This window comes from Ambystoma mexicanum, chromosome 1q, assembly GCF_040938575.1.
Source record: "Ambystoma mexicanum isolate Mex_15411 chromosome 1q, UKY_AmexF1_1, whole genome shotgun sequence".
Taxonomy (NCBI): Eukaryota; Metazoa; Chordata; class Amphibia; order Caudata; family Ambystomatidae; genus Ambystoma; species Ambystoma mexicanum.
The window spans coordinates 1,446,647,975-1,446,668,399 of NC_090922.1; the positions used below are offsets into that span (position 1 = coordinate 1,446,647,975).

Genomic DNA, 20,425 nt, shown 5'->3' on the forward strand with positions numbered 1-20,425 from the left:
ATTAAATGATTTGTGGATACAGCTGGTGACATATCCAGTGCAAGAAATGTTGTCTTGTTGTAAGTTGTTGTTTTGAAAATGCAAGTGTTATTACTTCTTGTGCAATATTACCAATAGTTGATATAGTTGTAATGCCATCAGTGAGAACGTTTATTTGAACATCCTGTTGGCTAGTTATATGTGTGCTTTTAGGTTCTGTTTTTTTGTGTGTGCGTTTTCTTTTGGTAATATTTGTGGTGTTCTTTAGTTTTTCTTTTTCAGCTATTTTCATGCTTTTGTTTTGTTGCTGCAATAAAATAACAATGGATAAATAGATTACACCAGTTAAACATTTTCATATACTTTTAGGTTTAATACACAAGAACATTTGTGAATGTATGTTTTTAAAATAAATGATACTTACAAGATTTATGAATTGGTGTTGTTTGTGTTCTACGTATCTTCTTTTAGTGTTGAGGTTTCACCTATGTTGTGCTAATGGTATGTATAGTATGCCAGTGCCTACAGTCATATTTTGTATATTGTGCTATTAACAGTATGCTAGTGGCTTTATGCGTATTAAGATTTATTTAGCATTAGAAACATGACGATTTGTCTGACTGTTTACTGTACACTTTTGTACGTTATAATTGTAAATAAGTTAGAGACTACTGCTTAGATTTGTATTCATTTTCTAGCTAGTACAATGTATAATATGCTAGTGCCCACATTCGTTTTACCTTGTCATGTACTGCTCATTTTAATGTTTTGCCTATAGTACAGAGATGATACAGCATAACAGGTTGTCCAGTTTATTTTATACAGCTGTATGTTTTAATTTTGAGGACTTTTAATGCGACTGCTTACATTTATATTACCATGTTGTGTATATTGGTATGTATAATATGCTAGTGCATAGAAGTGCATTTACATATTAGGAATGCTGCTATTAATGATACGCTAGTAGCTACCTGATTTGTAATTTTTTATGGCATTTTTATGAAGATTTAAAATCATTGTATGCACCTTTGTCATGATTTGTTAAAGTTTGTTTGATCTATAGAAAAGAAGACATGTTATGATAGAACATGTTGTAGTTTACTGTTAATTGTAAGGACAATAAATGCTACTGCTTACATTTGTACTCTTATGTTCTATCTAATAATATTCATAGTACAGTAGTGCCTACATTGGTATTCACATTTTGTACATCGTGCTACTAATACTACACTAGTGCCTACATTTGTATTCACATGTTGGATATTGTGCTATGAAGTGTGGGAGTGGTTAAATTTGTATTAATGACAGACGTTTACTCAACACTCCGTTATTATTGTAGACATTAGATGCTACTGCTTACATTTGAATTAGTATATTCTATCTAGTATTTATAGTATGGTAGTGCCTACATTAGTATGGCCATTTTTGTACATAGTGCTATTAATACTATGCTAGTGCTTACATTTTGTATATTGTGCCATCAACAGTACAAAAGTGGCTACATTATAACTGATGACATTAGATGCTAATATTTGTAATACCATTTTCTTTGTAGTACTATAGGACAGTAGTGCCTATGTTTGTACTTTAATTTTGTAGATGGTGAAATTAATTATATGCTAGTGCCTTATTTTGCTCCAAAAGTTGAAAATCTGGAGTCCATTGAGAAGCCAACCTTACCTTAAACGCTCAAGCTGGCACAGTCCTCAGCAACAGCCTTTTCAAACTCAGTCATGCCCTTCCATTTATCCCTAAAGAGCTTCATCCCAAGGTAGTTGGCGCTCATATTAACTTAAAACTAGATTATGCCAATCCCTTATGTGTAGGCCTGGCAGTCTACCAAGTACACTGTGTGCAGAATGCAGCAGTCTGGTTTTCGCACCCCTCTCCATTAAAGTCTCAACAGATCGTCTTTAAACACGTTTGACTGATGCTCAGATGCCTTCATGGTGTGGCATCTCTGTAATTCTCAGGTCTATAGGGCAATATCTTCTGACCATTGCATCTGCCAATTTTAAAGCCAGAGGAGAGAAAAGATTTGCTGTTCAAAATCCTAGAATGTTCTTCCACCTGTAACTAGTTATTCTAGTCTAAGTTATTTTTTCATTCCTTAAAATTTAATTAGTTTTCTATTCGATATAATCACTGCATACCCTAATCTTCTATACTTCAGAAAGACTGTCAAGACTCATTCATTTCTTCAATCCAGGAAATTCCCATATAGCACGCTATTCCCTACATGCAGTTCTGTTGAGTGTTGTGCAATAAGAGTTCACAAATAATTACATCACACCCTGCCAGGTCCTCCCTAAGCACCCCAGAATATGCCACTTCCAGATGCCACACATTACTAATAAGTATTCGGGTTAATACTACTGGTGGAATGGTTCACAGTAATCACTGATAGACACTGGACTTATCTGCAACATGCTATAACAGAGAACTGTGGAGTATCCCCTGCTTCTTAAAATTGAGATGGCAGAATTAACTTTGTGTCAGCCCATTCACCAGACTAGGTCTTCAAATATGTAATACACCTGCTGCGTGGATGTACTCATTAATTGCATGTTGCAGCGTACACCGATTAATAGAAACTGAAATGTCAGTTCCACAATGTAAGTGGAAGGATTCACAGCCTGGGATGAGGGTGGTTGTCTGAGGAGTTGCAACTTTTTTTTAACATAGAATAGTAATAAGTCATTTTCCAAGTAAGGGGACTTTGGATTATTGGTGTGTGAAAAGTTGTTAAGCACAAAACACAGGCATTGTACAAGATATACAGAGAGCCAGACATCAGTGTCCAGCTTGCGAATAGTTTTTGAGAGCTGGAAGAGATGTGCATATCTGATGACATTTTTACACAAGTGGGGCAAGTGCTTAGTCACTAGAAAATCCTTCCCATTAATAGATTTATTTTTTATTTTTTTTATTTATTTTACATTTATAAAGCGCTCACACAGCCCGCAGGCATCGAGGCGCCGTTACAGGAATTGTTAGTTTTTCTTAGTTGTGTAATTGTGTTTTTTCTTTGTCTTAGTTACGTATTTATAACGCGCTTAAACACTCAGAGGTTTCTAAGCGCGGACCCGGGGATCGAACCTGTTGTTGCTTTGTGTCGTCTTGCTTCCAAGACGCGCACGCTGCCGCTGTGCTATCCTCCCGGGACATAAGCATACCACACGTTCAAAAGCATGGATGCTTCTCCTCTGGGGAACAACCAACAGAATCAAGACTTAAAACTGTTTCACACCTTTATCATGGCATTTGAGTGCTTTCTACAGTGCTTTAACACAAATACGTATGCAAAACTACAGGGTTGGAAACCTCACCAACACACTGCATGCAAGGCCATCTAGATCTGGGAGGACGGGCTATATGGAATTTCAAAGGAAAGACATCACATGATGTGTAAGGCTTAGATCTCTGCCTCTTATGTACAATGATTTGACTGGCTCAAGGATATTAGACGGCAAGACAAACTAGTAGCTGTGGATTCTTCTCTAGAAGGCAAGTGGGTGGTGGGTGGCATAGGTTGTGAGAAGCTGCAATCCAGCTACACCAATGCTTGTACTACGTTGAGTAGTATTGCCAAGTCATATCCCAGTTATCAGACCCACACTATAAATTATGCTTTTCTGTTTTGGGATGAAACCTAGAACCACAGCAATAACACTGGACTGGATGTTCCTTTAACTGCCTTTATTTTACAGTCTCTTACCATCAGAAGCAGATTTGCTACTAATACGCTGTCAGATAAGATCAGAGGTATGAGATATTGGTCACCTTGTCAGAGTTATCATTATCCAGTAAAAGTGTAACTTGGTTAAGTATTATTGATGAAGCAAGTCTGCTTGCACTTGAAAAACAACCAGTGCCAAAATAGTTTGTTGTGTGTTACACATAGTTGCAATTTGTTCAAAGGGAGTTGTCATGACTTAGCAAAAATAACTTAAATGAGGGAAAGTAAACATTTGCCTGACTCCAGCTCATCGCATTTCAACCATTTTCGGAGAGAAAGGTAATCTTACATCTTAGTTATTTTCGGTGTGATAGTTGTCCTAGTACTATTTGCCAGGATTCAAGGAAAAGCATCCACCAGGATAAACTACAATGGGTGTCTGCAACCTTTGGATTTCCAGATGTTTTTGACAACTCACATAAGCTTTAGATAGCATAGTCCTTTTTGAGGGATCGTGAGAGTCGTAGTCCAAAACATCTGGAGAGTTGAGATTAAAGGCCTCTGAACTACAATACTTGACGTGGAACAAGTTGATATATCGAGGGCTATTTGATGATTGCATTAGCAACAATCCACATGATGCTTATGAGAGCAACACTGATAATCTGACCTGATTCCCAGGAGCAAAGCTACCTAGCATTCACTGTTTGAATAAAACGTCCAGTCACAGCACTTTCAAGTTGTAAATGTTTAGTGTTGAAGATTTTCTTATTTCAAAGACAAGGTCAGTGGGCAGTGCATCATTTCCCTTCTCTTTCAAATAAAGATAAGATGTAGCAGGATAGATACACCTTACTTGCATTGCAAAGAAACAGTTTCACCAAGTTGCGGAGTAATCTAAATGGACAGCCAAAAGGGACCGGCACAGTCCTGGGCCCCCTACTCTGCACTCACCCTAAGTGGCTTTCAATTTATTTCACAATTCTTGAAAGTTCTTGATGTTGTCTTTCTGCATTTCATTACTAATAGATGCATGTGTAGTCGTTCTGCTGCTGGGGAAAGAAAGTTCCTGCAGGCAAAGGTGGCTGTGTAATACTCTGCACCTCTGATCTAAATTATAATAATTTTAAGCCTTTGTAAGTCTGGTGGCACATCATTTTATAAAATAAACCATGCCTGGTTGTGTAATGGTGACTGCTAAGGATTTAAAATTATACAGCCACAGAAATGTATTATCACATCAGTGTCAATTCAGCGAGCAAGGACAGCTACAAAAGGACTGATTAATATTGGTGTCTATGCGGTCTACTGCTGCTATCTAAAACAATAGTCAGGATGCTGCGACTTTGATTCTCTGGCAGGAAGGGAACACCTTCTTCCAGGGCATAGAAATGTCCCCCCAGGATGTCTCGTGGGAACAGTGCTTCAGAGGCAGCACTGATACCACAAAGCGAGCCTCACACCATGGTGCAGATCATTGAAGCCATTTGAAACCAGCAGGCATGAGCAAGGAACATAGAGTAGCCAGAGAAGGAAGGTAGGCCGGCAGAAGGGGTTCACAGTCTTGATTCTGCTAGGGCTCTATTAGTTTTTCCTGCCCCTTCCATTTCCTGCAGGGTAAGGTGCTCTAGGTATGACATCATAAGCAAATAGCACTTGTTACAACAATAAGGAGTGAATCCCTTACAGCAGGCCTGCTTTGGACCATTTTGCCTTCCAAAGTAGAGTGGCACCCGCTCATGATTTGCTTCATCTTTGGACTTCAGGGACAGGAAAGATTCAATTGACATCTGTTGAAAATACTGGCTACTTCAAAGTCCTATGTCATTGTGGCGAGGACAGACAGCATCCAAGGCAGAGGGAGCTCTGTCCCCTAACAATCCTCAGAGAACAGAGGGGTTGATGCTGCTGGACCAACGCCTCTATAAGGGCTGCACCGGAACCAGGTTTTTGGTCACTAATACCCTGTAGATGCAATCCAACCTCCATGGAGTGTGAATACAGAATATTAGGACTTACCTTGTCCTGAGTCCCTGGATTGGGACTCCAAGAAACGACAGCATTAAGGAGGTGCCCTCTGGCGCTCACTGCATCTCCAAACTACCACCACACCTTCTTGGGCATCTTCGATACCATGCCAGCTACTGCACAGGTACAAGTGGAGTCATCCTTGAGTCAGACAACCAATCGCCTCTGTATGTCAGTGTTCCCTTAATGTCGAGGCTAGGCCATCTTCGTATCCGTGACCTGCGTGTCTTGTAGCATCTCCAATTCTCCATCACCACCATTTCACCACCTTCCTTGTACTTGTAGCTGCCACTGCTGCAGTGGCCCGACGCAGTGTTGAACCTGCCGAGCCCACTTCCGGCCGAAGGCAAGTCTCAAGGTCTCCATCCCAAAACTCAAAGTCTCTTCCAGCACAGCTGCCACGATACAGTATGCCACTCCTAGAGACTTTGACCATCAAGGAAATGACACTGCCCAACAGCACCTCATCGTTAGGACCCATTGATGCCGCTCCACCACTTGACCCCAGCTTAGTACTGAAAGCGCCTAGACTCATGGTTCCCCACCGAAAAGCCGTTTCAATGCTGTTGAGTACCCAATAGTTAAAATACTGTGAAGAGGCCCTATCCCCGATAGCCCACGTTTGCGACTACAGTGACCTTTAAGCCGCCCCCCATTGCCCATTTTTCTTCTAAGACATTCTGGAACATTGACTTTGTGGCAATTAATAGACTAAAACCCCCTGTCTGCTCACATACCCAGAGTGCCATTCGACAACTAGCTGCATTTTCTCCGTTTGCCTCATTGGGGATGGCTTTTGCTAGTGTTTTTAGTTAGGTGATTGCATTTTATTGTTTGTTTAAAAAGTCTACATTTTATAGAACCTTGAGTGGACATTTTTATTTTGGAATTATTTTACTTTAGTTGCTTGGATTTCTACTGTTATCCCACCCTACCTGGAGTTGTAGCCTGCCCTTGGCCTTCGCTACCACATGCCCATTTCAAGTTTATAGTCGATTATTGGGATCACTGTTGGTTTAGTAGTAGTGTGTGGCTGAGTAGGCAGTTCAGCCACGTCTCATCTCTCTGTTCCTGCAGAGCAGTAGCCATTTCATCATACACTGCGACCTGTGGAATCAAATATCGGATGCAAATGGAATACAAATATGGTCCTTCTAATTATTTAAGTATCTTTAAAACATAAATGTTTACATTTCTAATATTTCATAAATCTTGGTTAAATCAAATTCCATTAGTATTTGCAGGTTAGCAACATGCTTGCGCTGTCCTGAAAGGCAAAAAACAAATCATAAAACTGTTTAATTACTTTTTTACTGATTAAGACCACCTTTGACTCCTACGACACACCAACAGTGTTATATGTTCATTTTTTGGGCCATCAGGAGACCACACTGTGTGTCAGAGGCAATTTGAACATTGCAGTAATACAAGGGAAGGAGAAGCAGCGAGTGGAAAAAAGAGACCAGGTTATTTCCTTCTTAGATGCAAACCGGACGTTTACAAGTAAAGAAAAGTTATCACTCCAAGACCTTCTGCATGCGTTGGAAGGCGATTTTTGATTATTGTGATTCTTCACAACGCGTTAACATTAATTTCAGCAGGATTTGATGGCCCTTCTCACGTCATTTACTAATTTTGCTACACGTGGGTCATAAACAGTTTAAAGAATCAAATGTGTTATCCCATTTCTGCTTCAAGCGTTTCTCACCAGGGTTGCTGGATATGCAACAAGCGTGTCACAAATGAAATCAGCACAGCAGGTTAAATTGGCAATAACAATGAAAAAACAAAATCTTAACACACCAACACAACAAAACATTTGTAAAAAAAAAAAATATGACAATCAAACCACATAATCTTGTTTTATGGGATGTCAATGATTTTATTATGAGTGACCAAACCTCACTCTCTGCAGCCCTTCCTCTCCTTCTGTAGGTCTTTATTTAAAACAATGGTAGGTAGGGCTGATTGCCTACGAGTACATCAGCTGTCTCTTTTTGGGGGGTCCTTGTGATCTCCTGACAGAGTCCTTCAAGAAGGAACAACAGACCTCAGTATACCTTACAGGGTACTCTCGGTAATGGCTAACATGACCAGAGTCTTCAAAGTCCACAGCATCTACCAGCACGCCTAGCTGTCGGCGCATCTCCATCATTGTCAGCACGTCATGGGAGGTCACAATGAGGTCTGCCTTTGAGTACAGGTACAGCTGGGGCCACCTTGATGGTTCTTTCTTCATTGCGTCATAGTGGTTCTCATGAAAGAAACGCGTCAGTGGATAGAGTATGACACGCAAAACAACAACCATGAGGAAGAAAGCAAACAAAATGAGATACCTGATAATTACATTTGTGGAGCCCATCAGGACAGCATCGAGGGCACGGACAGAGCCCCGCACATTGCGGTTTCCCGGCCCACTATCAATAATCGTGCCTACGACCCATAGGGTACTGAGTTGCCGGTGGCTGTGAACCAGATCAACCACATACCGATAGAGCATGAACCCCCCATTGCTAAAGACATGGAAGAGAATGGGGCTTTTTTCAATTTCATAGTCAAAGAGGAGTTCCAGGAGCTTCTTGGCCTGTTCCCGCAGGGTGTCGAGGCCGAAGGATTCTGAAAAGAAGATCATCTTCCACGGTGCTGTGTAGCGGATGACGATGCAACCCTGCGAAAACAAAGACTGGCTGTTTAAGTCTATATAAAAGAAGGGGCAGGAATTATAAGTAAAAGTAACATAGAACAGACATATTCCAAACGCATAGCCTACATTGTAATCCAAAGAAAACCGAATAAGTCCTGGCTATCTTTCATTCATTGTTGTCTTAAATATTGCCTTTAGTGTTAAATGCTGATGCTTATTGGCTAGTCGTTATCTACAAAATGGGGATCAGGAATAGAAAAGGAAGGTTTGACAAAACAATCTTCTGTAATGATATGATGATATGGCATTTATAACACGCCTGTACACAAGGGTTTTTAGGCGCGACATCCTACTAGGCCTTGTGTCATTCGATCGCCGAAGTACGACAACGGGGAGTGGAGGGTGAAGGAGAGGGTGGAAGTGCAAGGGAGAGGAGAGGGAGAAGTGCGAGCATGGTAGCATGGCTCTGAGTAAGTGCAGCCAGGGCATTGCGGCTCTGGGTAAGTGCTAGGGGGGCTGTAGGGGTTACTGTTAAAGCCACAGTTTGCAGCGTGTCAGGAGGCCATGCAAGGAAAGACTGGTCGTGGAGGAGCCTGGTACCCAGTGAGAATCGAAGGGAACCAAGCACCCAGTTGGCTCAGCCGACAGGTAAGTTGAGGGGGGAGGAGGAGGGGGGGGGAGAGAGAGAGAGAGAGAGAGAGACACTTGAGCTGCTTCCAGAACTTCAGTCTGAGAGGGGGGCAGGGAGCCCATTCCAGAGGGCAGCACCTGTAGAGGAGTGAGATCTACCCCCCGCTCTCTGCATGGAGAAGCATCTGACACTCAGAGTTGGACGTAGTTGAGCGAAGGCCTCTAGAAGGAATGTATTTAGTAACAGAGATGATGTAGTGCGGGCGCCTGCCCCAGAAAGCCTTGTGGATGATGAGGGTTTTGAAACTGATCCTTGCAGCCACCGGGAGCCAGTGGAGAGATTTCAAGTCTTGTATCCTGTTCTGGATTAGGTGCAGGGGGTGAAGAGTAGAGGTAGGCACATTGAGATGGAAACTGTTGCAGTAGCCTAGCCTGGACAGAACCAGGGTTCTGGAGACAGTGAGCTTCTGGGGAACAGGCAAGAAAAGGTTAAATACCACTGAGGAGGTGCACCTGGAAGAGAGCCTTTTTGGCAAGGTCTGTGATGTGAGGAGAGAAAGAGAGAGTGGAGTTGAAGAGGTGTTTTGCCTTGTAGGAAGGCGAGGGTAGAGGGATCAAGGAGGGCGGCCAGAGAGAGAAGGAAAGCGGGAACAGGGATCCCAATGAGAAGGATCTCCGTCTTACTGGCATTAAGGCAAAGATCGTTTGGAGGTGCACATATCCTGAATCGCGGATAGATAGTCAGGAATGAGCGAGCGAGGAGGCTGTGGGAAGCTGGAAAGAGAGCTGAGTGAAGATCAGATTAGCTAAAGGGGCCATATAGACATTGAAGAGCCAGGGTGAGAGGAGAGAGCCCTGGGGGACACCACATGTGGAGAGAGAGGTGGTGGAGAGAGAGAACCCAAGTTGGACCTGGGAGGGATGGTTCAGGAGCAAGGTCAGCCACGCCAGGGCCGGTCCATGATGACTAGATTCACACGGAGATGGTTGATCGGGATGACGTGATTGGTCATGTCGAAAGCAGAGGAAAGGTCAAGGAGTATGAGGACTGAGGGAGAGCTGGCGTCGAGATTAGAGAGCAAATCTTCATGGGTGTTCAGAAGAGCAGTTTCCGTGCTTCTGGCTGCTTAAATGCCAGACTGATGGTCATGGAGACAACCAACAGATTCAGTGTGGAGAGTAAGCTTAGAGATGGCCAGCCTTTTCAGGGGTTTGCCCAGGAAAGTGGTAATAGAAATAAGGAGATAGTTTGCCTGACATGTAGGATCGGCAGAAGGCTTTCTTTTTTTTTGCGATAAGTGATCGTAGAAATCGGCCAAGGCTGATGCGAGGTTGGCAATGTGGTCCTTGTTGGTCCTGGAAGAGCTGGGTAGAACTTGTTTGGATGACACGTTCATAGATCAGACTTGTCCAGAGACATTGGGCCTCATTATAACAGTGGAGGTACAGTGATAACAGCGCCGGTAGTGGCACCCGCGAACAGAACTGGATGGTAGCAACGGTACCATTATGACCGGTACCGCTGCTACCATCCTCCCCATTCCTATTGAGCCCTATGGGGGCTCAAATGGGAATGGGGGGGGATGTTCCAGCTCCGGGTACCGCGAAAGCACAATTACCGGGCCCACCAAGGTCGGAATGGCCCTGTAATGCCCCTTTCGTGGGACCCGGACCAGAGTTTGGGGGTAGCCATGCCGGTATAAACGCCATGGCTACCTCCAACCTCGTAATGAGGCCCATTGTCAGGTGTTGTCGGAGAGGAGGAGGAAAAAGGAAGAGGAAAGGAAGAGATGGCCAAAGGGGGGGGTCAGGAAGAGGAAAGCGAGGAGAGGATGCCCTGAGTTTTAGTGGTGAAATGTGAGGCCTGGGCCATACAGAGGGCCTGGGAGGGAACAGGAGAGGTAGAGTCTGCAGAAGGATTGGTCAGCTCCTTGCAGATTTTAAAGAGTTTGACTGTGTTGTAAGAAAACGCAGAGATGTGGCCTTTAATATGGACCCACTTCTTGGAGAGGCCAGAGAGTCTGTATTGCCTTTGGAGCAGGCGGCAGGCCGGTTTGTCAGAGGATTCGTCTGAAGCCCTCCACTTCTCTCAGCCACCCTGCACTTGCATTTCAGGACGACAAGGTTAGTGGCGTACCAAGAGTTGCAGAGAGATGCAGGTTAGAAAGGGCTGTGTAAGAGTACGAGTCAGCCTCAGGAGTAGGAGGAGGAGAGAAAGAGGCAAAGGTGTCCGGCGACACTCGCTTCATGGCCGAATGACAAAGAAAAAAAACAGGAGGGGTGGAGGGGAGATCCCAAACATATCAGTCTTTGTTTAGAGGAGAATTGCCTAGCATTTTGGTGCTGGCCTGCCCCAGGGCAGGACAAAGACATATGTTTTAGACATTTCTCCTCTGTGAAAGATAGTGAGCTAAAGAATCTGGGTTAGGCTCTCGTAACCAGGACTGATGTCTGGGAGAGAGACTCCCAAGACCCCCCCGCCTTGTTAATTTGTGAATGACTGAGAAGCAAGGTGGCAGTGCTGAGGTAGGCTTTGCTTGAGGGGCAAGACGCATCAGGTGAGAGGAGATGTAAAAAAAGTCATGGTGGCAACAGTAAAGACCGACACAAGTGATCACAGTTCAAGGGTGTTTATTAAACTGTATATGCGGATTGGAAAAAAAACGAATCTAAACCTAAATCTAAGATGGGAGCATGCTACGACCATAAAATAATAAGGCAGTCCTAGTGGTGTCTTGTTAAAAGGGCCTATACAAAGAAAAACCTATTGTCAATCCTTACAACTAAACTCACAAAAGGGTGCGGGATAGGGTTCACAAAAAATAAAAAAAAATTAAAAAAAGTGTTCACAAATGATAAGTCAGGATGCGGTAGCCGGGGGTCTCCCTTCCCCACGTTATGAGCACGGGAAAAGGCGGGACTTCGAGGCACAGCACATGCTCGAGCTTTCCCAGCACGAGACTACAGTTTCGCTCTCCGATAGAAGGATCGTCGGGGGTGAAGTCTCTTGCCTCCGAGGACCTGATGCGTTCCAAATAATATACAAAAGTTCCCTTCTGTTGGTACGCTGGGTGATGCCCCTTCACCCCCTGGGTCCCACTCTTCTATGCTCAGATCCACAAAAGGTTCTTAGCAATATCAGGACTTTCGGTAGTTCAGTTTCTTGCTTTCAAGGGCCTGATCAGTTCAAAATAATAAACTAAAGTTCCTTTCTGATTGCACTTGAGGTGATAATTCTTCACCCCTGAGTCCCCCTCTTCCAGGCTCAGAACCCTCTCGAATATCGGCACCCCGCCCCTCAGTCTGGCTTGTATTCAAAAAGATTTAATTTGCTGTGGTTCACGTGTCGTTGGGCGATGGCTTTTCACCTTTGGATCCCCCCTCTTCTGAGCTCAGACCCTTCAACTATTTGCCTCCCTCCGTTGGGTTCACTACGGCTTTTCAAATCAATCACTTCTGGCATTCACAAATCTTAATGTCTTTTTAAACAGTTCACTGCTCATTGGCATCCCTCCGTCAGTTTCACTCTTGCCAACTTTTGCCAATCATACAATTCCTTCTACTTTCCTACGATGCAGGGTTCACTTCCCTTAGCTTTACAACCATCTGCCGGTCAAAAACATTAGTGAAATCCTCTGTACAGTCTAGACCCCTGTATTATCATTTTGACCCCTTTCTCGCGCCTTTCCCAAGGCCTTCTGGCAACAGTAGTTTCAACAATAGGGTAATCGGCCAGAGTTTCCCCGAGTGAGCACCCACGTGGTGACTGACTCCTCTGTAGCTGGTTTTCCCCCTCTTGTATTAACAGTTCTTTGTACTTTCTTCAATTAGCAGTTTGCTACTTTTGTTTAACACATTTCAGTTTCTTATCGGCTCCCCCTCCGACTCAACGGATGTGATGAACCGCTTGGCTTTTCTTGTCTCTGGAGTCAAGGACGGTACAACGGTGGCATGCGTCTCTCCCCGGCTTGGTTATCAATGGAGGAGGGCTCTGTGTACCGTTGATAATTGCTGCAACACACGTAGGCGATTGTTTGCCGTCTTGCATTTCCTTCAACAGAGGGTGTGCAGGCCTGTGTTGGAAAGGGCAATGTTGCATCTCTCCTTGTTAGCCTTTTGGTTGTGGCCACCTTTCTCCTCCTCTTGAACTGCCGTGCTGGGTTAGCTCTCTTGTCGTGCGCTCTGTCTTGCTCTTATTGTGCTCCACCTTTTATCCCTGTGGGGAAGCGAAAGGGCAGTTGGGTGTGTATGATTCTGGCCAATTGCCTGACTTTGCCTGACCCTTGTGTTGGGACACTTCAGGTAAACGGCTCTGGTGTTTGTCTGTCGTCTTTCATGGTGTGCGAAAGTGTTTGTGTCGGAAAAGGGGTGGGGTACAGTGTTTTACGTAGTAGGATGGGGAAAAGGTGTTGCAAGAAGTGGATACCGCATCTCACCTGTCGGCGTCCCACCTCCGCTCCCAGAGGACCACCCCCATCCAGGTGATCCTCCTGCACTGGTCCACCCCTAGGAACTTGATCCAATAGCGATAGCCATGTCCTGGCCACCAGGATGGCAGATCCCCAGGGACTAGCAAGTGAGCCTCCTTCAGGTTTCTCACATGCCCTTCCCCTAGGCGAGGTGGATATGCCTGCACTTTGTCCAGGTTCCTTGTTGGTAAGACCTGGAGGAGAACAGGGACGAGAGATATCCAGGAACTCACATACACCACTGATTAGTTGTGCTCGTTGTAGGTAGAGGTGGAGTGGGTTCATCTGTCTCTTTGCAATAACCCATGAATTGCATTTTAAGGGCTGTTTTGAGTTCAGTGTTTACCCAGTCCCATATTGGGGAGTTTTGGGAGTAGTAGTTAGTCTGCCATGATCTTTGGGCTAAAGAATCCCTGAAAGAGGGGGGGTGGAGACTCCTGTAAGAGATTAGAGAAAATGGGAAATCCCACCCCAGAATAATCTCTCTGGGGAGTCCAGGAATTATAGCTGATGATATTTTGCATGACTATCCTCGAATCTCAATGTGTACAGGTACTTTAGGGTATACTACATTATCCCCATGTACACATGTCATTAACTAGGGTTGCCTTGTCCAGATCTTTTGTTGTAACTAATTCGGCCCGTATAGCTGTTTTGCTACCTGAGTCGATAAGGGCCCTCACTTGCGTCCCATTCACCAAAGTCTTTTCCCATTCACCAAAGTCTTTTCATATGTAACCTCGACAGGAGTTTGACACAAGTAAATGCTAAAGGTCTCTAGCTCTCCTTGGGTTCTTCCCATTCTTCCCCCTTCAAACAACCTATTCTGTCTATCTAAGTGCACTGTTTCTCTACATGAGAAGCAGCTCAGAGGAGGGGGTCTGCTTCCTTTTAACTCTACTTTCATCCTTAGCCTTTGGGTAAATTTTCTGGAATTCTACACTCTCTTGGGGTGTTCCTTCTTTGATCCTGTGTACCCCCTTATTTATCTACTCCTTGAGGTTGAGTTTGAAGGATGGACTTATGGTGCTTCCGTTTTTCTCATCGATGTGCCAAATGGAAATGTTTAGCTGCATCGAATGGTTTTGTGCAGTCTCAATGGCTGTGTGTAGAGTAGGTCGATTCAACTGAAGGACAGATTTTTGCACAAAACAAAAAAGTGGTTAGAGAATTTGTAAACTGCTCTAAAGTAATAATTTCTGTTATTTCTTCTAAGGACTTGGTATTAATCCATAGGACCACTGTGTTTTTAATGTGTTCACTAAAGGTGTTTCTCCAAGGTTTAACTTAATGGCCCATCATTTCCGATAACAAAAATGACAGGTCGGTCCCACTCATTTTAGTAACCATTGTTTGATGGATAGAAAGGTGGCACCCTGTGCAAGGTTAAGAAGCCGATATAATTTAGCCTTTCAATAAGGGACCCAAGTAGCATCTTTGCAGGTTCTCTTGCCATCCCAGTTGGTCGTCAGGTCGTTCAAAATTTAGAAAGACATTTCCTAAATCTTAAGTACGCCCTGTAGTAGTAATGGCCGTGTTTGTAATTCAATTAACTTTGTTAAGTTTTCTTGGAGCCTATTTTCTGCCTGTATCTGATGGGCCGCTAATTGGGCGATGACGTTGGCCAAGCTGGCCCTTTTTTCTGGGGGTGTAACGGTTCCTTCTGTGGTATCTGAATCAGAAAAAGAAACGGCTCTCAATTCCTTTGGATAGGGTTTAAAAATCCTCAGAATCTTATGATTCTTCATCTGTCCAAGGAGTAGGCGGGGGGAACTCTGCTTTTAACCCCGAGGGTCCCGCAACGGATGAAGACTGGGTAACATGGCAACAAAACAAAAAAAAGATCCGGGGGGTGGGGAAACTGAGCACAAGGTCTGATAAAAAATAAAACACACGTCGAACACTGAGGATTATTCGATCTCAAGGCTGTATGTTGTAATGGGAGGAAGGGTGTCTAACAACAATTGTGTTTTAATGAACAGATCCTGTTAACAAGGTGGAATAAGCAACTGATAGAACAACACCTCTTTCAGTGTGGATATACGGTCAGACTCTAGGAGATTTTATTGTCCCCTTCCGGTGGTACTACAATTTTAAGCATGGGTTTCAATTTTTATCAATTGAATCATAATCTGCTACTGACACAATATGTAAGGAATTCATGGTGGCAACAGTAAAGACAGACACAAGTGATCACAGTTCAAGGGTGTTTATTAAACTGTATATGCGTGTTGGAAAAACACCTAATCTAAACCTAAATCTAAGATGGGAGCAAGCTACGACCATCAAATAATAATGCCGTGTTAATGGCGTCTTATAATGGCGTCTTATAAAAAAAGGGCCTATAAGAAAAAGCTATTGCCAAACCTTAAAACTAAAAACACACAAAAGGGTGTGGGATAGGAATCACAAGAAAGAAAGAATTGTTCACAAATGATAAGCCAGGATGCGGTAGCCGGGGGTCTCCCTTTGCCACGTTTTGAGCAAGGGCAAGGTGGGACTTCGAGGCACAGCACACGCTCGAGTTCTCCCAGCACCAAACTACAGTTCTGCTCTTCGATATCAGGATCATCAGTGGTTAGGTCTCTACTCTATAAAAAAGCATCTCGCCTCAGAGGACCCGATGTGTTCCAAATAATAAACAAAAGTTCCTTTCTGTTGGTATGCTGGGTGATGCCCTTTCACCCCTGGTTCCCCCTCTTCCGGGCACAAATTCACAAAAAGTTCTTAGTAATATCAGGACCTTCGGTAGTTAACTTTCTTGTTTCCGAGCGCCTGATGGGTCAACATAATAAACTAAAGTTACTTTCTGATTGCACTTGGGGTGATAATTCTTCACCCTTGGGCCCCTCTCTTGCGTGTTCAGACCCCTCTGGAATATCAGCCTCCCTCCTTCGGGGTTCACTGTAGCTTGGATTAAAAAATATTTCATTTGCTGTGGTTCATGTGTCGTTTGGTGATGGCTTTTCACCTATGGATCACTACGGCTTTTCAAATCAATATCACTTTTGGCATTCAGAAATCTTACACTGTGGACATCCCTCTGTCTGGTTGACTTCTGTCAACACACTGTTCATCAGGACTTTTAGGCTTTGCCCCTTCTCATAGGTATCTCTCCTTCGGGTTCACTCTTGACAACCTTTGCCTATCACACAATTCCTTCTACTTTCTTTCAATGCTGGATTCACTTTCCTTAGCGTTACTATCATCTGCCAGTCAAAGACTTTCGACTGTACAGAGGATTTTACTAGACCTCTGTATAACCACTTTGACCCTTTTCTCGCACCTTTCCCCAGGCTTTCTAGTAACCGTAGTTTCAACAACAGGGTTAATCGCCCAGAGTTTCCTGAGTGAGCACCCATGTTGTGACAGACTCCTCTGTAGCTGGTTTTCCACTCTTGCATTAACAGTTAGTCGTACTTTCTTCAATTAGCAGTTTGCTACTTTTGTTCAACACAGTTCGGTTTCTTATCGGCTCTTTCCTCGACTCAGCAGCTGTGATTAACCGCTTGGCTTTTCTTGTTTCTGTAGTCAAAGACGGTACCACAGTAGCAAGCGTCTCTCCACGGCTTGTTTATCAGCGGAGGAGGCCCCTGTGTACCATTGACATCTCCTACAACACACGTCGCCTATTGTTCGCGGTCTTGCGTTTCCATCCACAGAGGTTGCGCAGGCCTGTGTTCGTGCTCCACCTGAAAGGGCCATCAGAGGTAGGGTGCGTGCGCGTGTGTGTGTGTGTGTGTGTGTGTCAGAAAAGTCGGTGGGAGGGTAGAGTGTGAGTATCCTACAGGGTAGGATGGGAAAAGGAGTTATAAGAAAGGGGATACCACGTCTCACCTGCCTGTGTCCCACTGCCACACCGACGAGGACGGCCCCCCCCCCCATCCAGTTGATCCTCCCTCACTGGTCCAACCCCAGGAACTGGACCCAATAGCGTTTGCTGTGTCCTGGCCACCTGGATGACAGATCCCAGGGACTAGTCACAGAGACACCTTCAGGTTTCTCACACACACAATAGTGAACCAGACTTGATGTTACATTGGTGAATTGAAGAAAAAACAGGAGAAGGGGAAGCCCCTCAAATACTGTGTTTATATGATACCAAGACAGAATGTGGGAGAGAAGACGAGGGAAGGCATTCCCAGCTAATCCAGTTGCATTTTATTTTTAAAGTGGACCTTAAATCAAGAACTTTTAAGTAAGGACCACTCTGTGTTTTTGCTCAAGATAGAAACATTTGAGCTGGCACCCAGATTGAGAGCCTCCTTCTGGATCAAGACAGCCATTTTTGTCCTTAGTTAGTCTAGAGTGTAATGGCTGGAAACGGGTTTGGACATAGTATTGCAGACATTTTACTTTATTGGACATCCTGACAGAGTCCTTAATCTTTTTATTGAGGTAGGGCAACCCATCGTAGAAATAGGACCACATAATATTTCTTTACTTTTATATATAAATAAAAGGTCTTTGCTAACAAACATGCCACCACAGTATCAGACTCGTACCTCTGCACCCTTACCAGTCCAAAAAACAATATGGCAAGCTTGGGAGCAGTTCTGGTTTGGCTGGCATCCTTCCTCAAGAGCGAAAACCTCAAATGTCCATGGGTCCATCCTCTTCAAAGCCACACCACTAAGTTCGGTAGGGTCCCATAAGTATCAGCATTGTCCGGTTGGCTGTTTTACATGTATATAAAAGGCCATCGGCTTCAAATATACCATCAGTCAGATATCGTTTCAAATACATATGCATGATTCTCAGAGGCTAGATAACCAGGGAAACCTTAGCAACATCACCATACATCTTCAAATGATCTAAGGCTGGATGACCCAATGCTGCCTCAATGGGAGGAAATCCAACACTCTGATGAGTGCCGCGCCACACCAACACTGGTAGATTGGCCTGAAACCTGGTGGCGACCTTCAACTCAGACTTGTCCTTTTGTCAATAGATCTTTTACTACCAACTACAGTGAACTGCGAAAAGTTCACATTCATAGAATTCCAGCATAAGACTGAAGTAGTACAGTCAGTAACCCGGTCAATATTGGACTCTTGCAATATAACATATGTAGGGGTACCAAAGAGAAAACTAACACCTACAGAGAAGCCTACACAGAGCAGGGATGATGGTCATAGGCATCTGAAGGACTGATCACATCATGCCTAGCTTGAAAGCCCTCAGTGGTTGCCAGTAGAACTAAGAGGACTGAAACAGTTGAGCATTTGCACAATGCCTACTGGCACATCACACCCTGAATACTTGGCTATAGAAATAAAACAGTTGGGCAAATAGGTTACGCTTCTCTAGGCTCAGTAGGAGTTATTGAGCAACAGGTTTCTAAGATGGTGTTTGGGGGCGAATCCTTAACATGTTGGTGCTGCGAGGCGCACGAGTCGGGAGCCGGACAGACTATTGGATTGCTTGCAAATACCTTTATTCAAATAAAAGGGGAGGAGGGGACGACTCACTGGCCCCATTTCTATGAGGGGGTTTCCCCGCCTCAAAAAAACTAACTAATGTGCCAGTCGTCAGGATGTCAAACAATAAAGAAATGTCCACAGTCCTGTCCGAAACCTATTCTGACCTTCACACTCATGCGAAAACCACTACTAGTGAAGAAAAATAATAAATTGGCTGCTTTCTGCCAGCCGGTCTTCTTTGGAGCATGGTATATGCCATGGGAACAAATCTTTCCCTGGTCTTAGAATGCCAGAGGAACATCTCCTTCGCTGGTCTTAGTGTGCCAGGGGAAAAATACCTTCCCAGGTCTTTTATATTAATGTTAGTAGTTTACAACTACGTATATACTCTGCTCCAGAAGACAAATGGGTGTGGGGGGAATTCCACTTCCCCTGGTCTTTCCTATAAACGTTGTGTTGTCATGTACCACTGTTATAATTTAAGACCCCCCCCTTTGGTTTGGCAGACTTGATGGGGACCGTTGATAAGTACTGCCAAATAAGTCCTTTGAAGCCACTGGGATGAGGAAGGGCGGGCTTTGGAATTTAGGAGCTTAAATTACCCTAAGAGCTTTATAATAACCCATCATTTCGATGGGGAACATAGGGCTTTATCATAGGCAATAAATTCCTCTTTAGAACCCGGTGTCATGTTCCCCCCTCTGCCCCGTACCCGTTTTCCCTGTGCCACCCCATGTTCAGTTTGTCAGTCGCTCTTTACCTTCTCCTCTTCGGCGATGCGGATACCATTGTCGGTTTTCCAAATCTTCTTGGGGAACCGGCCCCTCTTTTCTAATTGTGCTGCTGCTCTTGCCAGCACTGTGTCTTTTTTCCAGTTGCTGTGGTTTACCGTGCAGGAAGCTTCGGCTTCTCTTGCACTCGATCGGCTTTGGCCGATTGATTTACTCGTGGTCTGTGTTCAGCGGAAACTGCTGCAGTTTTGTTGTACACGGCATTCCCTGGCTGTGTTCCCAACCAACCACTGTTGCACCTTTCGGGGTACTCCTCCCAACGGTCTCCTCTTGCAGGTCCTTCCACTTCTGCGGACGTCGACCACCCAGTGTCAGTCCGCCAGCATGCCCACGCATAGGGAGCCAACCGTCTTTTCGGAATGTCAGAGACTTCCTCAGCTTTCCCCGCCCTGGGCGAGTTATGAATATAATGAATCCTCTGCTTGAGCTGACTCACGCTTCTCCAAACGTCTTGTAGTCGGCAACTAATGTTATTTAATTTATTTATTTATTTTGGTTTAAAACAAACCTTTGCGAAATTCTATTTTTACATGGATTACAGAGCACATTGATACAAAACTAGAAATACATTCATCTAAAAGAAAATCATTCAATTGTACGTCCTAAGCTCCTTAAAAGAATGTACAAACATTAGTTAGAAAACCAAGTATAGCTAACCATGTAACATAGTTAACCACACATTTTCCAAAAATACAGTTTATTCTACTTATACATGTTATGTTACTTTGCATTTATATAGTGCCTTATGTACCATTGGTATGGTCTGAAGGCGCTGGTAGATG

General features: G+C 44.1%; 1 protein-coding gene across 1 annotated transcript in view; it reads right to left on the bottom strand.

Annotated features, from left to right (window-relative positions):
* Positions 1-7,544: 7,544 nt before the first annotated feature.
* The window catches only part of TMEM53 (transmembrane protein 53), a 195,811-nt gene continuing 182,930 nt past the window's right edge, over positions 7,545-20,425 (bottom strand). Inside the window, exon 3 of the mRNA XM_069642335.1 lies at positions 7,545-8,354. Within this exon, the coding sequence (XP_069498436.1) occupies positions 7,659-8,354 (696 nt within the window). The 3' untranslated portion in view covers positions 7,545-7,658. The remainder of the gene's footprint in view (positions 8,355-20,425) is intronic.